Source organism: Elephas maximus, chromosome 25 (assembly GCF_024166365.1).
Source record: "Elephas maximus indicus isolate mEleMax1 chromosome 25, mEleMax1 primary haplotype, whole genome shotgun sequence".
Taxonomy (NCBI): domain Eukaryota; kingdom Metazoa; phylum Chordata; class Mammalia; order Proboscidea; family Elephantidae; genus Elephas; species Elephas maximus.
In genome coordinates, this window is record NC_064843.1 from 31,435,332 (window position 1) to 31,454,618 (window position 19,287).

At 41.3% G+C, this 19,287-nt stretch overlaps 1 protein-coding gene across 5 annotated transcripts in view; it reads right to left on the reverse strand.

Moving 5' to 3' along the window:
* The window catches only part of RPRD1B (regulation of nuclear pre-mRNA domain containing 1B), a 68,006-nt gene that overhangs the window by 16,664 nt on the left and 32,055 nt on the right, over positions 1-19,287 (reverse strand). For 4 of the 5 annotated variants that reach the window (XM_049869637.1, XM_049869640.1, XM_049869639.1 and 1 more), the window contains 2 exons: positions 17,423-17,549; positions 9,268-9,443 (listed from right to left, as the gene is read on the reverse strand). In XM_049869637.1, coding sequence (XP_049725594.1) covers positions 9,268-9,443; positions 17,423-17,549 — 303 coding nt within the window. Of the gene's footprint in view, positions 1-255; positions 2,527-9,267; positions 9,444-17,422; positions 17,550-19,287 lie in introns of those variants that run through there. The other variant, XM_049869638.1, reaches the window with a different exon arrangement.

Genomic DNA, 19,287 nt, shown 5'->3' on the forward strand with positions numbered 1-19,287 from the left:
GTTCAATGCAAACCCATTAAAATTTCAAGAGTATTTTTGCAGAAATAGAAAAGTCGATCCTCAAATTCATATGGAATTACAAGGGGCCCAGAATAGCCAAAACAATCTTGAAAAACAAGAACAAAGTTGAAGAATTCACTTTCCCAATTTCAAAACATAATACAAAATTACAGTGATCAAAACAGTGTAATACCAGCATAGGAATAAACATATAGATCAATGGAATGGAATTGAGAGTCCAAAAATAAACACATGTATCTATGGTCAACGAATTTCGACAAGGATGCAGAACATCCAATGAGGAAAGAATAGTCTCTTCAACAAATGGTGCTGGAACAACTAGACAAAAATGAAAAACAAACCGTTGCTGTTGAGTTCACTCCAACTCAGCAACCCTATAGACATCCACATGTAAAAGAATGAAGGTGGATCCCTTCCTCACACCATACTTAAAAATTAACCCCAAGTGGATCAATGACCTAAATTCAAGAGCTAAAACCATAAAACTCTTAGAAGAAAACTAAGGGTAAATCTTTATGAACTTGGATTTGGCAGGGGATTCTTAGATATGACACCAAAAGCACGAGCAATAACAACAAAAAAGGTAAATTAGACTTTACAAAAAATTATAAACTTTTGTGCTTCAAAGAACATTACCAAGAAAGTAAAAACACACTCTACAGATTGGGAGAAAATATTTGCAAATCATAAATTCAGTAATGGTCTATCATCCAATACAGGATTATATAGGACCAGGAAGAAAGGCCTGGCAATCTACTTCCAAAATGAAAACCCTACTGATCACAACAGTCTGATCTGCTACTGATCAAGGGAATGACGCTGAACCGGGCAGTGTTTCATTCCACTGTATGTGTGGTTACCATGAGTTGGGGGTTGACTTGACGGCAGCTAACAAATATAACTACCCAATATATAGAACTTCCACAATGAGGTACCACTTAACACCCACTGTTGTTGTTGTTAGGCGTCATCGAGTTGGTTTCAACTCAGAGCGGCCCTACGTACAACAGAATGAAACACTGCCTGGTCCTGCGCCATCCTCGCAATCATTGTTATGCTTAAGCCCATTGCTGTAGACACTGTGTCAATCCATCTCATCGAGGGTCTTCCACTTTTTGCTGACCCTTTACTTTACCAAACATGATGTCCTTCTCCAGGGACTGACCCCTCCTGACAAACTGTCCAAAGTATGTGAGATGCACTAGGATGGCTATTAAAAAAAAAAAGAAAAACAGAAAAATAACAAGCTTTGGTGAGGATGTGAAGAAATTGAATCCTCGTACATTCTGGTGGGAAGGTAAACGGTACAGCCACCGTGGAAAACGATTTGGTGGTTCCTCAAAAAGTTAAACATAGAATTACCATAAAAAAACCTAATAATTCCACTCCTAGGTATATACCTATAAGAACTGAAAACAGGTACTCAAATGCTTGTACACAAATGTTCATAGCGCCACTACTCACAACTAAGGGTGAAATCAACCCAAATGTCCACCAATGAATGAAAAAACAAAACGTGGTCTATCCACAAAATGGAAGATTATTCAGCAGTAAAAAGCACTGAAGTACTGATACATGCCACAACATGGATGAACCTTGAAAACACTATCCTAAGTGAGAGAAGCCAGACACAAAAGGTCACATATTATATGATCCCATGTATATGAAATATCTTGAATAGGCAAATCCACAGAGACAGCAAGCAGACTGCTGGAGCTGGGGGGAGATGGTAATGGGGAGTGATTGTTTAATGGGTATTAGGTTTCCTTTTGGAGTGATGAAACTAGTTTGGAGCTTGGTCCAAGTGGTGGTTACGCAACACAGTGGATGTGCTAAACACCACTGAATTGTACACTTTAAAAAGGTTAATGTTATGTGAATTTCACCTCAATTAAAAAAAAAAAAAAAATCTGCAGCTAGGAACACACTTCTCCAAAGCCATTCCTTGTGTGGCAGACAATCTCTGTGCTCACCTGTCACATGTGTACCACACACAGGACTGTCTCAGCTCTAGGCCACTAACAGTCAAACACTGACCTGAACGAGAATAACTGATATGTTAAGGGGATAAAACTGCAGGTACCTGATCCTTTATTTTTTTCAATGTTTTCACGAATAGGTTTGTCTCTCACACACACTCTTCCACATGCCCTCATCACTCTGACAGAACATATCCACATTATTCTTTATCCAAACTGTCAAGACAGGAAGTCGGTCCAACCCACTCAGGCTATGTCTTGTAAGCATCTACCAGTCACTTGAGGTAAGTCACCTCTGTCAACCAGAAACCACCCTTCCCTTCAACTAAGAACTGATGTCTAGAGGTTTTTCTGGCATCTTTGGCCTTTACCTTTTAAAACCAACTTTCTTCTATATCTTCCACATTCCTTAACCTCACCTGCGGGCTACTTCTGCTTCCTTCTGTACGCCTTCTTCCCGGTTTCTAGGTTTTCTCGTGTTCATGAGAAATAGATTTCCAGCAGCTCTCCTTCTAGCTTGTCCGAGCTTAAGGGAAAGGCAGTAGGCCCATGTCAACCATGTCAACCATGACACCCAGAAGCAGAAGCAGATAGTAAAAAAAAACATCTTCTCAAAATGAATCACAATTCTACTTTAAGGAAAAAAGAAAAGTAGCACAAAGGAGAAAATTCACAGAAGTTTCTATCAAATATCCCCTGTCACCTTTCTGCACTAACATATTCTTTACAACCAAAATTACATCAAATTTATTAAGCCACTTTTAATGGAACCTAAAAAAGCCTTTCTTTTGTAGAAAAAGGTTACATCCAAGTGATGAATTTCACTCACAGAGCAAACATTACTGAGGAATGAATAGGTCCCTGGCGCTGTAGGAGCACTGAGACCATACAGTTTAGCTGACTTTGGGAGACCTGCCTAAGGCATTATGGTGTTCTGAAACCGCCCGTGCATTTGATAATTCTCTTTTAATTTTAATAAATATCTGATCAAATTGATATTATGAGCATTTTAGTTTTTTTCTTAGTCTATTTCAATTTAGACACAACGATTTCAGATACCCCCCTTACTTGTAACACTTCTCACGTTCTATTTTAACTCCTTGTTGGCTGATGTTCCTCCCCCACCACAGTGTGAGCCCTCTGAGGGGAGAGAGCACACCTGCTCATCTCTCTCTGTGTGCCTTCTGGCTGGCACAGGTTTTGCTGATTTCTCCACTTGTGGTCTCTAGCACCTCCCTCCCACACCCTCTTTCTTTATGTCTTTCTTCACACCCTGTCTGTCTGCTCCAGGGTGGCTGTTCCCCATTTATAAACAAATTTTTCTTCTTCAACGGCTATGTCCTTTTACCACAGCCTTTTACCAAAGCCTTTACTGCCTGCCAGGAAGTGTGTAGGCTTTCCTTAATCTACACTATGTACGATTATTTGGTTTGGTTTTATGTTCACCTATGCTTATTATGCTGTTTATGCCAGAACAGGATTTCCTTCAGGGCAGAAACTTAAGTCTCTTTCCGTCATCCCTCCCTAACGCCCTCTCCTTACAGCGTAAAGTCTAAATCATCTTGGGTCTGAATCCTCACACTGCCCTTCCCAAAGTTCAGGAGCCACTAAAAAATCTAACATACAATTCTCATGTGAAAGAAAATAAAGGTGTGTACGCTACAAAAAGGAAGATATAAGCTTAAAAAAAACAAAAAACTAAGCATTAACAAATTAAAATACTACTAGAACTTTGGGAAGGAAAGCTTACCAATCAAACAAATACACTTCCAAAGAGTTAAAGAATTCTATGTTTTTACACATTGAAGACAATGCGAAAAGATTTTTAAAAAAGACGTAATCATTCTAATGTGGCAGTTTTAAAACACGGACTGGCTGTGTTAAAAAAACCTAACGTTCATTACAAAAAAAGAAAATTACAGACCTATATCCCTCATGAACACAGATGCAAAAATCCTCAACAAAATTCTAGCCAATAGAATCCAACAACATATCAAAAAAATAATTCACCACGATCAAGTGGGATTTATACCAGGTATGCAAGCCTGGTTTAATATCAGAAAAACCATTAATGTAATCCATCACATAAATAAAACAAAAGACAAAAACCACATGATCTTATCAATTGATGCAGAAAAGGCATTTGACAAAGTCCAACACGCATTTATGATAAAAACTCTCACCAAAATAGGAATTGAAGGAAAATTTCTCAACATAATAAAGGGCATTTTTTTTTTATGCATAGCCAACAGCCAATATCACCCTAAATGGAGAGAACCTGAAAGCATTTCCCTTGAGAACGGGAACCAGACAAGGATGCCCTTTATCACCGCTCTTATTCAACATCGTGCTAGAAGTCCTAGCCAGGGCAATTAGGCTAGACAAAGAAATAAAAGGCATCCGGATTGGCAAGGAGGAAGTAAAATTATCCCTATTTGCAGATGACATGATCTTATACACAGAAAACCCTAAGGAATCCTCCAGAAAACTACTGAAACTAATAGAAGAGTTTGGAAGAGTCTCAGGTTATAAAATAAACATACAAAAATCACTTGGATTCCTCTACATCAACAAAAAGAACATCGAAGAGGAGATAACCAAATCAATACCATTCACAGTAGACACCAAGAAGATAAATACTTAGGAATAAATCTTACCAAGGATGTAAAAGACCTATACAAAGAAAACTACAAAGCTCTACTACAAGAAATTCAAAAGGACATACTTAAGTGGAAAAACATACCTTGCTCATGGATAGGAATACTTAACATAGTAAAAATGTCCATTCTACCAAAAGCCATCTATACATATAACTCACTTCCGATCCAAATTCCAATGTCATTTTTTAAGGTGATAGAGAAACAAATCACCAACTTCATATGGAAGGGAAAGAAGCCTCAGATAAGCAAAGCATTACTGAAAAAGAAGAAGAAAGTGGGAGGCCTCACTCTACCTGACTTCAGAACCAATTATACAGCCACAGTAGTCAAAACAGCCTGGTATTGGTACAACAACAGGCACATACACCAGTGCAACAGAATTGAGAACCCAGATATAAATCCATCCACGTATGAGCAGCTGATATTTGACAAAGGACCAGTGTCAGTTAATTGGGGAAAAGATAGTCTTTTTAACAAATGGTGCTGGCATAACTGGATATCCATTTGCAAAAAAATGAAACAGGACCCATACCTCACACCATGCACAAAAACTAACTCCAAGTGGATCAAAGACCTAAACATAAAGACTAAAACGATAAAGATTATGGAAGAAAAAATAGGGACAACTCTAGGAGCCCTAATACAAGGCATAAACAGAATACAAAACATTACCAAAAATGATGAAGAGAAACCCGATAACTGGGAGCTCCTAAAAATCAAACACCTATGCTCATCTAAAGACTTCACCAAAAGAGTAAAAAGACCACATACAGACTGGGAAAGAATTTTCAGCTACGACATCTCCGACCAGCACCTGATCTCTAAAATCTACATGATTCTGTCAAAACTCAATCACAAAAAGACAAACAACCCAATCAAAAAGTTGGCAAAGTATGAACACACACTTCACTAAAGAAGATATTCAGGCAGCTAACAGATACATGAGAAAATGCTCTCGATCATTAGCCATTAGAGAAATGCAAATTAAAACTACGATGAGATTCCATCTCACTCCAACAAGGCTGGCATTAATCCAAAAAACACAAAACAATAAATGTTGGAGAGGCTGTGGAGAGATTGGAACTCTCATACACTGCTGGTGGGAATGTAAAATGGTACAACCACTTTGGAAATCTATCTGGCGTTATCTTAAACAGTTAGAAATAGAACTACCATACAACCCAGATATCCCACTCCTCGGAATATACCCTAGAGAAACAAGAGCCTTCACACAAACAGATATATGCACTCCCATGTTTATTGCAGCTCTGTTTACAATAGCAAAAAGCTGGAAGCAACCAAGGTGTCCATCAACGGATGAATGGGTAAATAAATTGTGGTATATTCACACAATGGAATACTACGGATCGATAAAGAACAGTGAAGAATCTGTGAAACATTTCATAACATGGAGGAACCTGGAAGGCATTATGCTGAGCGAAATTAGTCAGAGGCAAAAGGACAAATATTGTATAAGACCACTATTACAAGATCTTGAGAAATAGTAAAAACTGAGAAGAACACATACTTTTGTGGTTACTGGGGCGGGGAGGGAGGGAGAGGGTTTTTTATTGATTAATTAGTAGATAAGAACTGCTTTAGGTGAAGGGAAGGACAATACTCAATACATGGAAGGTCAGCTCAATTGGACTGGACCAAAAGTGGTTTCCGAGATAAAATGAATGCTTCAAAGGTCAGCGGAGCAAGGGCAGGGGTTAGGGGACCATGGTTTAAGGGGACTTCTAGGTCAATTGGCAAAATAATTCTATTATGAAAACATTCTGCATCCCACTTTGAAATGTGGCATCTGGGGTCTTAAATGCTAACAAGCGGCCATCTAAGATGCATCAATTGGTCTCAACTCACCTGGAGCAAAGGAGAATGAAGAACACCAAGGTCACACGACAACTAAGAGCCCAAGAGACAGAAAGAGCCACATGAACCAGAGACTTACATCATCCTGAGACCAGAAGAACTAGTTGGTGCCCGACTACAATCGATGACTGCCCTGACAGGGAGCACAACAGAGAACCCCTGAGGGAGCAGAAGAACAGTGGGATGCAGACCCCAAGTTCTCATAAAAAGACCATATTTAATGGTCTGACTGAGACTAGAGGAATCCCGGCGGCCATGGTCCCCAGACCTTCTGTTGGCACAGGACAGGAACCATCCCCGAAGACAACTCATCAGACATGAAAGGGACTGGACAGTGGGTGGGAGAGAGATGCTGATGAAGAGTGAGCTGGAGCGGGGATGGGAGGATAGAGAGAGTGGGAAGCTGGCAAAATTGTCATGAAAGGAGAGACTGGAAGGGCTGACTCATTAGGGGGAGAGCAAGTGGGAGTACGGAGTAAGATGTATGTAAACTTATATGTGACAGACTGACTTGATTTGTAAACATTCACTTGAAGCTCAATAAAAGCTAATAAAAAAAAAAACCTAATGTTACAAACGTAGGTATACTTTATGTACTGACGCCATCAATAACAGACTTCTAGAGGATTTGGGAAAAAATATATAATCCAAAACAACACTTACTTTTTGTCAGCCCAATCTTTGACCTTCTAAGCAGAAAGGGAAAAAGTCTCTATGGGAGAATGGGTATGTCTCTGCAGAAATGGAGAAAACAAGACTATGGGTGGCCTTGGAGTTCACAGCGTTAATGCATCTTCCAGGTGGCATACTCTCAGAAGTTTCACCATCGCCACATAATGGAATAAGACCAGAATAGTGTGGGATGCTCAGAGAAAAACCTTAGATTCTGGAAGGAAATGGTTTACATTTTTAGCAAGCCTGGATAAAGCTACCTTTCAACATTTTCTCTGGTATCTAGTTGTGTGTTTTAAAATGCAGGAAATTTAGCTCCATTTTTACAATGAATAAATTTGTTTAAGTGGCTGAGACACATGAATTGGGATGGAGAACCTTCGATTCAGAATCTATACTTTCCAGTGGTGGAACGTTCCTGGTCTGCTTCGTAAGCAAGGAAATTCCAATGCCCGGATGAGTTTAGGAATAGGGGCTGGAAAGCTACAGAACAGGCCCAAATCTGATTCCTTTCTCTGTCTTATTGACCTTCTGTGGCACCCAACGGACAACTGGTTTCACAGAAACCAGATGATTCCTCAAGAAACCTACAGAGAGAAGTGTAAATATGGGGAGGGGAAAGAGCAAAGAGTTAACCAACACTACCAACCCAATCTCCTTCTTAAAGACTCTGTCCTCTATGGTAGCTTGCCACATTCCACCCAGCAACAGCTGCTCATGATAATCAATGCCTGACAGATCAGAGAAAGCTCTTAATGTGTCACGAAGGGGCAGTTCAGCAGATGGCATGGTGACTTACAACCAGAATCATTAATTACACTCTCTTATTAGTCCCAGGGCACAGTGCTGAAAATGTTTCCTCAGTGAAAGATGAGCATTTCAGATAAATGACCGTCTGGTGCTGGCTGTGAAACTCCCTTTAGGATTTCTGGTCAGTGCTGATTTCTAAATCCATGGCATACTATTTTTATAGCCACTTCCCATCTTCCACATTCAAGCTTGCTAGCAATATGAAGTTGCCACTACCACTACCGGTCATGGCTCTCATAATCATTGCAGGTAAGGATAAAAAGGGCCCATCACTCATTTCCCTGCTCAAGTCAGATGATTGTGTGAAAGGCAAACACAATCTCAGCCACAAGGGCTAGAAGCTCAATTTTCCCTTCCTCTGTGCCAGAGAACAGGTGTTTCCTCAGAGCAGGTGGGGGGAACCATTCCCCCCTTACCTACTCCAAGTGGGATTTAAGAGGTTTTCCTTGTAATGCAATGTGATTCATTCCCCAACTCACAACTGCTACCAAATCTTTTCCACACCTTTTAAAAGGAGAATAGACACTCCTGAAAAGGAAGCCTAGCAGCTTGGGGAAGCAAGGTTTCCCGAAGGCCCACACTTCTGGATGTAATCTCAAGGGATGAAACACCGAGGTTAAACCACCACGTATATTAATTAAGAAGCCAAACAAGCACAAAGTGAGGAACTACCTTGGAATCCCCTCCCAAGGACGCTCAGACTAATGTCTTCACTCAGGGTAGAAGGGAGTTCCTTCTCAACAGTTTGAGAACTGGGCTCCATAAGCATTACTGTGAAATTTTAGAACTGACTACGGACAGAGCTTGGAGGCTGCCTCCTTATTGACCTTAGTATGGATACAAGTCAGAGATAAACCTTAATATGACCCAAAGAAATTTTTAAGCACATCCCAAACACTACCAAATAAACATTCTTCGGTTTCACTCACTTCCTCTGTTCTTTTTATACCTCAATCTATAATTTTTTTTTTAGATGTAAGTTCAAACTAAAGCAATATTTAGATCTTAAATGCTATGATTAAGAGTTCATTGTTTGTTTCCTGCAATCCGATTTGTTCTTTCCTGGACAAATAAAAATGTAACTTCAATTTTCAAGTAGGCTCAAATAATTATCAAATCTGATAGATGTTCCCATTTCATGAATTTTTAACAGACAAAAATGCGTCAATGAAGGCATTATAAAAACCTCCTAACGTGGGCTACAGGGAGGAAAACTAGGGAAATCTGGGTCTGCCTCGCAAAATACTCACTTCTAGTTTTTTCTCCTTTTCTGACAAAACATCTTTCTGGTTCTGGGTATACTCCACCAACATCCGAGCCAGCTGGCGCCGATCTTCTAGTTCTGCCGCCAGGCGCCCGTTATATTCTGCTAGTAACAGACATGCTTCATCCACTGTTTTTGAAAGCCGTTCAGCTGCCTCTTTGTCTAAGTACAAACGGATCAAAAAAACAGAGACAATATACAAATCACAGAGGCACAATTGCAAACGCTTCTGGGGGAAGGTTAACAGTTTTCCTCCCAACGTACAGAGTCCAAGGGTAAGCCAGAACCTTTGAACAAACAATGGATTGGCTGGCTGAGAAATCCATAGGCATTCACTCCTGTCAACAAGACAGGCCATTTCTGAATTACCTGAAGTGAGAAAATTGTACAGGGAGGGAAATCTGGCAAAGGATTTCTAAATGCCTTTTTCCTGTAAAAGTTCCACAAATAAAACAAACAGAAAGGGATATTTAAAGTCACGCTTGAAATGATTGTTCCTTGCCTCTGAGATTTCAAAAGTGCTTTCATTTATATCATTTTGTTAAGTGTTTTTTGCACATTCCTCTTAAGTAAAAAAAGGAAGCACTCATCTCTTAGGTGTGAAAACTTGAACAAAGAAAACATATACGGGTTCGATATTGTGGTTAGCTGAGGAGGTGGGACTCAAAACCAGGTCTCTAATATAAACATATAGGACTCCCCCCTTAAACCATAAGCTTTGAGCCTGCAAAAACACAGGGTCTGATAAACAGGCTTTCAAATTCCTTTGAACATGACTCAAAAAATACGCTTCTGACACATACATAAGAATAAAAAAACAAAAGTTTCATAAAACAATACCTATCTTTACCATGTGCAAAACATTCTAACTTCTACTTCATTTTTAAAAAACGTTGGTCATTACCTCCCAGACTGGCTTCATGACCGATTAACTAGTTGCTACTATTGGCTTGGGGAAAAAAACAACCGTGCTGCAGTATCTTAGTACGAGAAAGGATATTCTTAGAAGTAGTGAACAAAGGCTCAAAACATTAGGAAGTGAGAGGAAGAAACAAAATGAAAAAGTAGGAGGATTTGTATTTGTAGTTACAAAGAATTGGGTGGTGGTGAGATCAGAACTTCAGTAAAGATCAAAAGAGTAAGGTGGTGCTTTGAAACAAAGAACACCAGAGACTCCAGTGTTCCATGGGACAACCTAAAGGGGAGTTACACAGTGATGCAGATATGCTGGTCCCTATGAATACAGGTCATCAGAGGTGAGAGACCTCGGCATTCTCATGGGTGACTGGGATTTAAGAATTCCCAACACAGTATCTGTTTGGCAAACAGTCTGTCTGGCTTTTAGATGCCTTCTTAATGTGAATATTGGGAGATGAACTGCTGAGGGACTCCCAACAGGCTGATGCCAAAGAGGAGGCATTTCTACTCTCCTCGGGGACAAGGAACAAAAGAATGCTCTTAATGAAAGGAAGGAGTGAGCAAAACAGAATAAATCCCAGCCCAATGTCCCCAGTCTGGTGCTACGACATATACGGAAAAAACAACACAGAGGAAAGGGACAATCTGTCATGGGGAGGTAGAGAACAGCAAAACTCATCCTTCTAGATTGGCGGTACGGTCTGAGCACACCGCTGGGGTGATTAGGTTGGTTTTAGTTTTGTCGCTGCTTGACTATATGACCTCTTTTTTTTTTTTTTAATTATCAAATAAGATGTTTGAGTGCCCACAGCAAAAAGGGCAAGGAAAACACCAAGATTTTAAAAAATCAGCTCTTACCTCTAATAACTGTACAGTGGGAGACAATTCATTTACACAAATAATTACAATCCAGAAAAATAATCTGTAATAGCTTATGAGTTATAGAAATCATGCAGTCAAAATGTAGAAGTATGATGCACACCTCAGGGAACCTACCTGCGGCTGTCATCTCACGCCCTGCCCTCCCGGTTACAGGAGGTGAGTGGCTATGTGCCTCCTTCGGCCAGCCTCCACTTGTGTACAGGCACCCCATTCCCTCTTGCTTACTCAAAAATCACTTTCTGCAATTGTCTCCTTTCTTTCCCCAGGCATCCCAATTTCTTTCTCTCCCTCTTGGAGTACTACCATCAGCACACAAATATGCTATTCTGTTTTCCACTGACCACACATTACTGTTCAGCTACTGCCCATTTCTTTGCTCCCATTTGTAGCAAAACTCCTCAAGAGCTGTCTACATTCCCTGTATCTACCTCCTCTCCTCCTACTGTCCCTTAAGCTCACTCCAGTCAGGCTTTTATACCTACCAGTCCTCTGCTCAAAACCTTCCAATTAACTTAACAAAAATATTTCATCTCCTCTGACATGTCAGAAAATGTTCTAGGCCCTTAGGCACAGCAGGCAAAGTAGGGAGAGAGACCACACTATACCTTACTTATTTATCAGCTGAAGATGAGAACTATAGAGTAAAATAAGGCAGACGAGAAGGAATGGAAAATGGGAATAAGAAGGAGGGAAACTGCAATTCAAATAAGGTAGTCAGGGTAGGCCTCACTGAGGTGATATGTAAACGAAGACATACCTGGGGATGATCATTCCAAACAGAGGGAACAGCAAGTGCAAAGGCTGGAAGAGAGGAGAGTGCCGGCAAGAAAGCCCGTATGTATGGAGCAATGAGCAAGGGGAAAAGTAGTACAAGTCTATGAAGTAACAGGGGTCAGATTATGTAGGACTAGGACCCTTATTCTAGGTGACAGGGAGAGCCTATGTTTCAGACTAGGACTACGGAATCCATGAGCAGAGGAAGACATGACCCAACTTCTATTTTAATAGACTTATTCTGGTTACACGAGAGCCAAAATACGACCTTGAGTATATCCCACCTGAATTTAGAGACCATCTGAAGAACAGATTTGATGCACTGAACACTAGTGACCGCAGGCCAGACGACTTGCGGAATGACATCAAGGACATCATCCATAAAGAAAGCAAGAGGTCACTGAAAAGACAGGAAAGAAAGAAAAGACCAAGGTGGATGTCAGAGGAGGCTCTGAAACTTGCCCTTGAGCATCGAGCAGCTAAAGCAAAAGGAAGAATTGATGAAGTAAAAGAACTGAACAGAAGATTTCAAAAGACCTCTCAAGAAGACAAAATAAAGTATTATAACGACATGTGCAAAGACCTGGAGATGGAAAACCAAAAGGGAAGAATGTGCTCAGCGTTTCTCAAGCTGAAAGAACTGAAGAAAAAATTCAAGCCTCGAGTTGCAATAGTGAAGGATTCCATGGGGAAAATATTAAATGACATAGGAAGCATCAAAAGAAGATGGAAGGAATACAGAGAGTCATTATACCAAAAAGAATTAGTCGATATTCAACCATCAGGAACCGATGGTACTGAAGGAAGATGTCCAAGCTGCTCTGAAGGCACTGGCGAAAAACAAGCCTTCAGGAATTGATGGAATATCAATTGAGATGTTTCAGCAAACAGACGCAGCGCTGGAGGTGCTCACTTGTCTGTGCCAAGAAATATGGAAGACAGCTTCCTGGCCAGCTGACTGGAAGAGATCCATATTTATGCCTATTCCCAAGAAAACTGATCCAACCAAATGTGGAAATTATAGAACAATATCATTAATATCACACGCAAGCAAAATTTTGCCGAAGATCATTCAAAAACAGCTGCAACAGTATATCGACAGGGAAATGCCAGAAATTCAGGCTGGTTTCAGAAGAGGACATGAAACCAGGGATATCACTGCTGATGTCAGATGGATTCTGGCTGAAAGCAGAGAATACCAGAAGGATGTTTACCTGTGTTTCATTGACTAGGCACAGGCATTCGACTGCACGGATCATAACAAACGATGGATAACACTGCGAAGAATGGGAATTCCAGAACACTTAATTGTGCTCATGAGGAACCTTTACATGGATCAAGAGGCAGTTGTTTGGGCAGAACAAAGGGATACTGATTGGTTTAAAGTCAGGAAAGGTGTGCGCCAGGGTCGTATTCTTTCACCATACCTATTTAATCTGTATGCTGAACAAATAATACGAGAAGCTAGACTATATGAAGAAGAACGGGGCATCAGGATTGGAGGAAGACTCATTAACAACCTGCGTTACGCAGATGACACAACCTTGCTTGCTGAAAGTGAAGAGGACCTGAAGCACTTACTAATGAAGATCAAAGACCACAGCCTTCGGTATGGATTACACCTCAACATAAAGAAAACAAAAATCCTCACAACTGGACCAATGAACAACATCATGATAAATGGAGAAAAGACTGAAGTTGTCAAGGATTTCATTTTACTTGGATCCACAATCAACACCCATGGAAGCAGCAGTCAAGAAATCAAAAGACACATTGCATTGGGTAAATCTGCTGCAAAGGACCTCTTCAAAGTGCTGAAGAGCAAAGATGTCACCCTGAAGACTCAGGTGCGCCTGACCCAAGCCATGGTATTTTCAATCGCATCATGTGCATGTGAAAGCTGGACAATGAATAAGGAAGACCGAAGAAGAACTGACACCTTTGAATTGTGGTGATGGCAAAGAATATTGAATGTACCATGGACTGCCAAAAGAACGAACAAATCTGTCTTTAGAAGTGCGGCCAGAACGCTCCTTAGAGGCAAGAATGGCGAGACAGCGTCTCACATACTTTGGACATGTTGTCAGGAGGGATCAGTCCCTGGAGAAGGACATCATGCTTGGCAGAGTACAGGGTCAGTGGAAAAGAGGAAGACCCTCAACAAGGTGGACTGACACAGTGGCTGCAACAAGGAGCTCGAGCATAACAATGATTGTAAGGATGGCGCAGGATGGGGCAGTGTTTCGTTCTGTTGTGCACAGGGTCACTATGAGTCGGAACCGACTCAATGGTACCTAACAACACAACAACAACATTTTGGTTACTATGTTGAGAACAGAATGATGGGTGGGAGGTGGCAGAACAGAGGGAAGCAAGGAGATCAGGTAAGAAGGTATTTCAACGAGCTAGGTGAAGATGGTGGTGACTTGCCCCTGGTGGAAGCAATGGAAGGGGTGATGACAGTGTATAAGAATTTTTTGTCCTGATCAAATGGAATGATGAGGGGGCTATTTACTGAGATGCGGAAGACCATGAGAGAAATGGGTTTTAGAGGCAAGTTCAGAAGTCAGGTTCGGGAGAGGTTAAGTATGAAATGCCTATTAAGACATCGAACTAGTGATACTGAATAGGTAGATGGATGTATGGGTCTGAAGTGCAAGGGGGAGGTAAAAGCTAGAGATGTAAATTAGGGAATCATCAGCATATACAAATGGTTATTTAAAGTCACAAGAGTGGGTAAGGCCAATTATCAGTGAAACTGGGGAAGAGGGCTAAGTACTCAACATTAAGGGGTCAAGGAGACATGAGGAAACCAGCAAAGAAGCCTGAAAAGGCATGGCCAGTCAGAGAGGAGGAAACTCAGGCGAATGTGGGGTCCGAACTTTTTACTCTGCTGTAACAAATTACCACAGACTTAGTGGCTGAAAATGACTCAAATTTATTATCTTACATTTCTGGAGGTCAGAAGTCAGAAACCAGTTTCACTGGACTAAAATCAAGGTATTGGCAGGCTTGTGTTCCTTCTGTAAACTGCAGGGGGAAGAATCTGTTCCCTTGCCTTTTCCAGCTTCTCGGGACCTCCTGCATTCCTTGGTTCATGGCCCCTTCCCTTTATCTTCAAGCCAGCAGCATAGCAATCTTCAGATCTTTCTCTTTCTCTCTCTACTGACCTCTGCTTCCATAGTCGTACCTCGTTCTATGACCGTGACCCTCCTACCTCCCTCTTGCAAAGGACCCTCTAATTACACTGGATCTGCCTGGGCAATTGAGGTTCATCTCCCCATCTTAAGATCCTTAACTTAATCACATCGGCAGAGTCCCGTTTGCCATGTAAGGCAATGTATTCACAGGTTCCAGGCATTGGGATGTAGACAACTCGGGGGCAAGGAGGGAAGGGATCACTGCTCTGTCTACCACACCAAATAAAGAAAACATGTTCAGGAAGAAGAAATGATCAACTAGGCCAGATGTTACTGAGGTTCAGATAAGGGCAGAGAGCCCACCACTGGGTCTAGCAACACGGAAGTCATCAGCAACTTTAACAAGAGCAGTTTCGATACAGTAGAATCACAAGAGAGCAGGAGGAACGGACGCAGAGACAGATGAGCACGGACAATCCATTCAAGGTGTCGTGCTATAACAGATGGAGAAATGGGGCAGTAGCTGGAAGATATGGAGTCAAATAAGTTTTTCCTCTGTGGGGAAAAATACACATTCTATGCTATCGAGAATGATCCAGTAGAAGAAGGAAAAAACTGAAGATGCAGGAGAAGCGAGACTTGTTGGAACAATGTCCTCGGACAGGTGAGAAGAATCAAATCTAACGCACAAGTGAAGGGCTGGTTTAGAAAGCAGGACACCGATCCGCAGGAATAGGAGGAAAAGCCAGCATACGGTCCAGGCATGTGACCTGTTCTTCCTAGCCACATATAGCTGTGCGGCTACTAAAAAAGAACAGAAAAAGAAGTTGGATTTAACCAGCCTGAGGATTTTTTCCAGGAGCCTGCAATGAAGGAGAAAGTGAACAAAGGAGGTTGAAGGTGTATGTCAGGGAGTGATTATAAATATAAATCATGGACTCTACACTGAATGAAGAAAAAATGAGCATGTATTGGGGGGAGTGAAGACTAGGAAAAGGTGGAGAGATCAATGGATTTTAGGTACCAGCAGGGTGGAATTGCTGGAGCCGGGGAAGCAGAGGGAGTGAACGGAAAAGCTTCTTGTATCAGTTAGAAGGCTTCCATGGTGTTTCTCCAACTAAGCACTCTCCTGCCTAAGGTCTTTACATGGACCATTCCCTCTGCCTGGTTTGCACTTCCTTCCCTCGTATGCCCTCACAGTATATTTCCTCATTTTTGTGGTTAAGAGTTGGGCTGCTAACCAAAAAGGTTGGCAGTTCGAATCTACCAGCAACCTATGGGGAACCCTATGGAGCAGTTCTACTCTATCCAACAGGTTCACAATGAGTCAGAACCAACTTGACAGCAATGGGTTCTGCTCAAATAGTATCTCAACAGAAAGTCCTTCCCTGATCACATTAAAATAATATCTTCCCCAATCATTCTCTGCCCCCACACTCCTGCTTTATCTTTCTTCTTGACATTTAACTCCTAACCACTGGGTGGGCCAGGGGTCTGGGTGTGAGGCCAACAGGATCTGCTACACAGTAGGCCTTGAATATTTGTTGAATGAAGCAAATATTTCATGAGTGACCTTGATTTCCTTCAGATGGATATGTAGGAAGTTAGAGAAGTGGCCAAGTCAAGGGACTAGAGGGGAGAAAACGGTAGACCTTGAAAGAGAGAGGAAATAAAGTTCTGGGTTTTTATAACGGAAAGAACAGTCTTACAGCCTAGGTTGGAATTCTGAGACCCATTACTTGTGTGACCTTGGGTAAGACATCTAACCTCCCAAAGCCTTAATTTCCTCCTATGCAATATGGGGATATACAATCAGCGATCTCAAAAAATTATCATGAAGAGTACAAGTACCTAGCACAACGTATAATCTATAAATATTAGTTCATGGTTCATTCCTCCAATTTTCCACACATAACGTGGGAATAATGTGAACTGCCCTTTCTTGTTTAATGGCAGAGGAGGGGGGAATGGGAGGAAGGATGATCACCATTAGAGCAAAATGACAAGACTAACAATACACACCTGGCGTTCTTGGCAGCAAAGGCACCATAATCTATGGGTTTGGCAGCACACACTGTATAAATCACATAGCACTCAATCAAATTTTTTTCTTTTAGTAAGAGGATCATGAGTTAATGCCTCACCCCACACAACTGGCACTACATTTTCAACAGGCCTTATTTAGAGTGCCACAGATTGTGGCCTGCCAGCATTTCTATAATAATTCCTAGAATCACTAGTCAAACTTTGACTATTCCAGCAGCTTCATTGTTCAGCACATGAGTTACATATGCAAATCCCAAGATGACAGAGCACCCAGTACTGCATGGACAGTCTGTGCCTGCAGACATCACCACATCCAAGGATTTGATGCAACAGACATATTTTCCCCTTTCCTTATCTTTCATCCGGAATCTACCTTCTCACCTGTTATTTTTTCCAAAAGAGAAACATCTTGCACTTCCTGGGGCAGAGAAGCGATTTTCTGTCGGACAGTAGCATCCCCTGAAGCGGCATTTTCCAGATCCTGCAAAGCCTTGATTAGTTCCTCCGTCTGTACGAGGGAAACACAAACAACACTATCCATTAAGAGATACAGGGTCTGAAGAAAATTAGCTGGAGTTAAACGAGGTGGAGACAAATTCTAAACCCTGTCTTTCCTGACATTTAAAAAAATTGTTCTTCACCCCAGAGTTTACACTGAAGTCAATGATGCGAATTCTACGAGAATGTATGAATTTAATTTTTCTAAGTCCATGGGAGGACGATAATGAAATTCTGTGTAAGTCTTTGGCAGCTAAGGTAAGGAAGGAAACAGAGTCTGGCTCATACTGCTTAGTTTCAAATGGCGCATGAGTTCCAGAACAGAATGGCCTCCAGTGTAAAACAAAGTTACACGTGAGGCGTCTACCAACTCTGTTTGCTGATTAAATGAAGTATACGCACCTACTTCAATTCTTTCTTGGGTCAGCTTTACAAACAAGGCACTTTGCCAGCCAGTCCCGAAACTAAATGTGTCAAACTCATTAATCATAACCACAGGGGCAAAAAACTTGAGAGGAGTGAAGAATGCACGTTCTGTGTATGTCAAAGAAGGAATTTATTAAATTGTCAGAAAACAGAATGCTGACAAGTTAAAACCAAAAACCTAACCTGTTGCCGGTGCATTGATTCTGACTCATAGGGACCCTATAGGACAGAGCAGAACTGTCCCATAGGGTTTCCAAGGAGCAGCTCCCGGAATTGAACAGCCAACCTTTTTGGTTAGCAGCTGTAGCTCTTAACCACTGTGCTTCTAGGGCTCCACTGACAAGTCGGCCAGTCCATAATGACCTAGGAATAAGTGGCTCAGGAGGTGGTACTCAGGTTATCCTGAAGGTGGGTAATTAAGGCCGTCTGAGTTATAGTTTTTAAATGCAAAGATATATGACCTAACTGCTATTGTTACAGAGCCCTGGTAGAGCAGTGGTTAAGCACTCGTCTTTTATCCTAAAGGTCGGCAGTTTAAACTCACCAGCCACTCTGCAGAGAAAGACGGGGCAGTCTTCTCCCGTAAAAGTCACAGCCTTGGAAACCCTATAGGGCAGTTCTACACTGTCCTATAGGGTTGCTATGAGTCAGAATCGACTTGACAGCAACGGGTTTGGTTTTTTATTTTTTTAACGTAATAAAGTAAAGCTGCTTTGGGCAAAATGAGAGGCAGTGTGACCCAGTGAAAAGAGGATGGGCTCTGAGTAAGAGAAACCTAGACTTAAAGGAGCTCATTGGACAAGTTACTCAATCTGTCTCCTTGAGCCTCATTTTCTTTGACTGTAACTAAGTAAATAAATAAAATGAGACAACCGCACAGAGCTCATAAGTTAATACAAAAGGCCCAGCAATGAAAACACATGGTTAAAAACTTAGTAAGTGCTAGCTCCCTGTTTTAATATTTGGAGCCCTGGTGGCACAGTGGTTAAGAGTTTGGCTGCCAACCAAAAGATTGGCAGCTCGAATTCACCAGCCGCTCCTCAAAAACCCTATGGGACAGTTCAACTTGGGGGCAACAAGTTTGGTTTTTTTTTTTTGGTTTTGTTTTAATATTTAAATAGGTTACAGTGTAGCAAATTTGCTATTGCAACACTGTAGCCATATTGACTGTCCTTAGAAACAAACCAGCTGCTCACTTAAAAAATAACCTTGCTACTGGAGGCAGGCCAAGGGCTTTTGAATGTCTTTGTAACATTATCTACCTTTTCAAAAATTCTATTTTTGAAAAAACATCTTTAATTTCTAGGAGTGGAAAAAAAAAA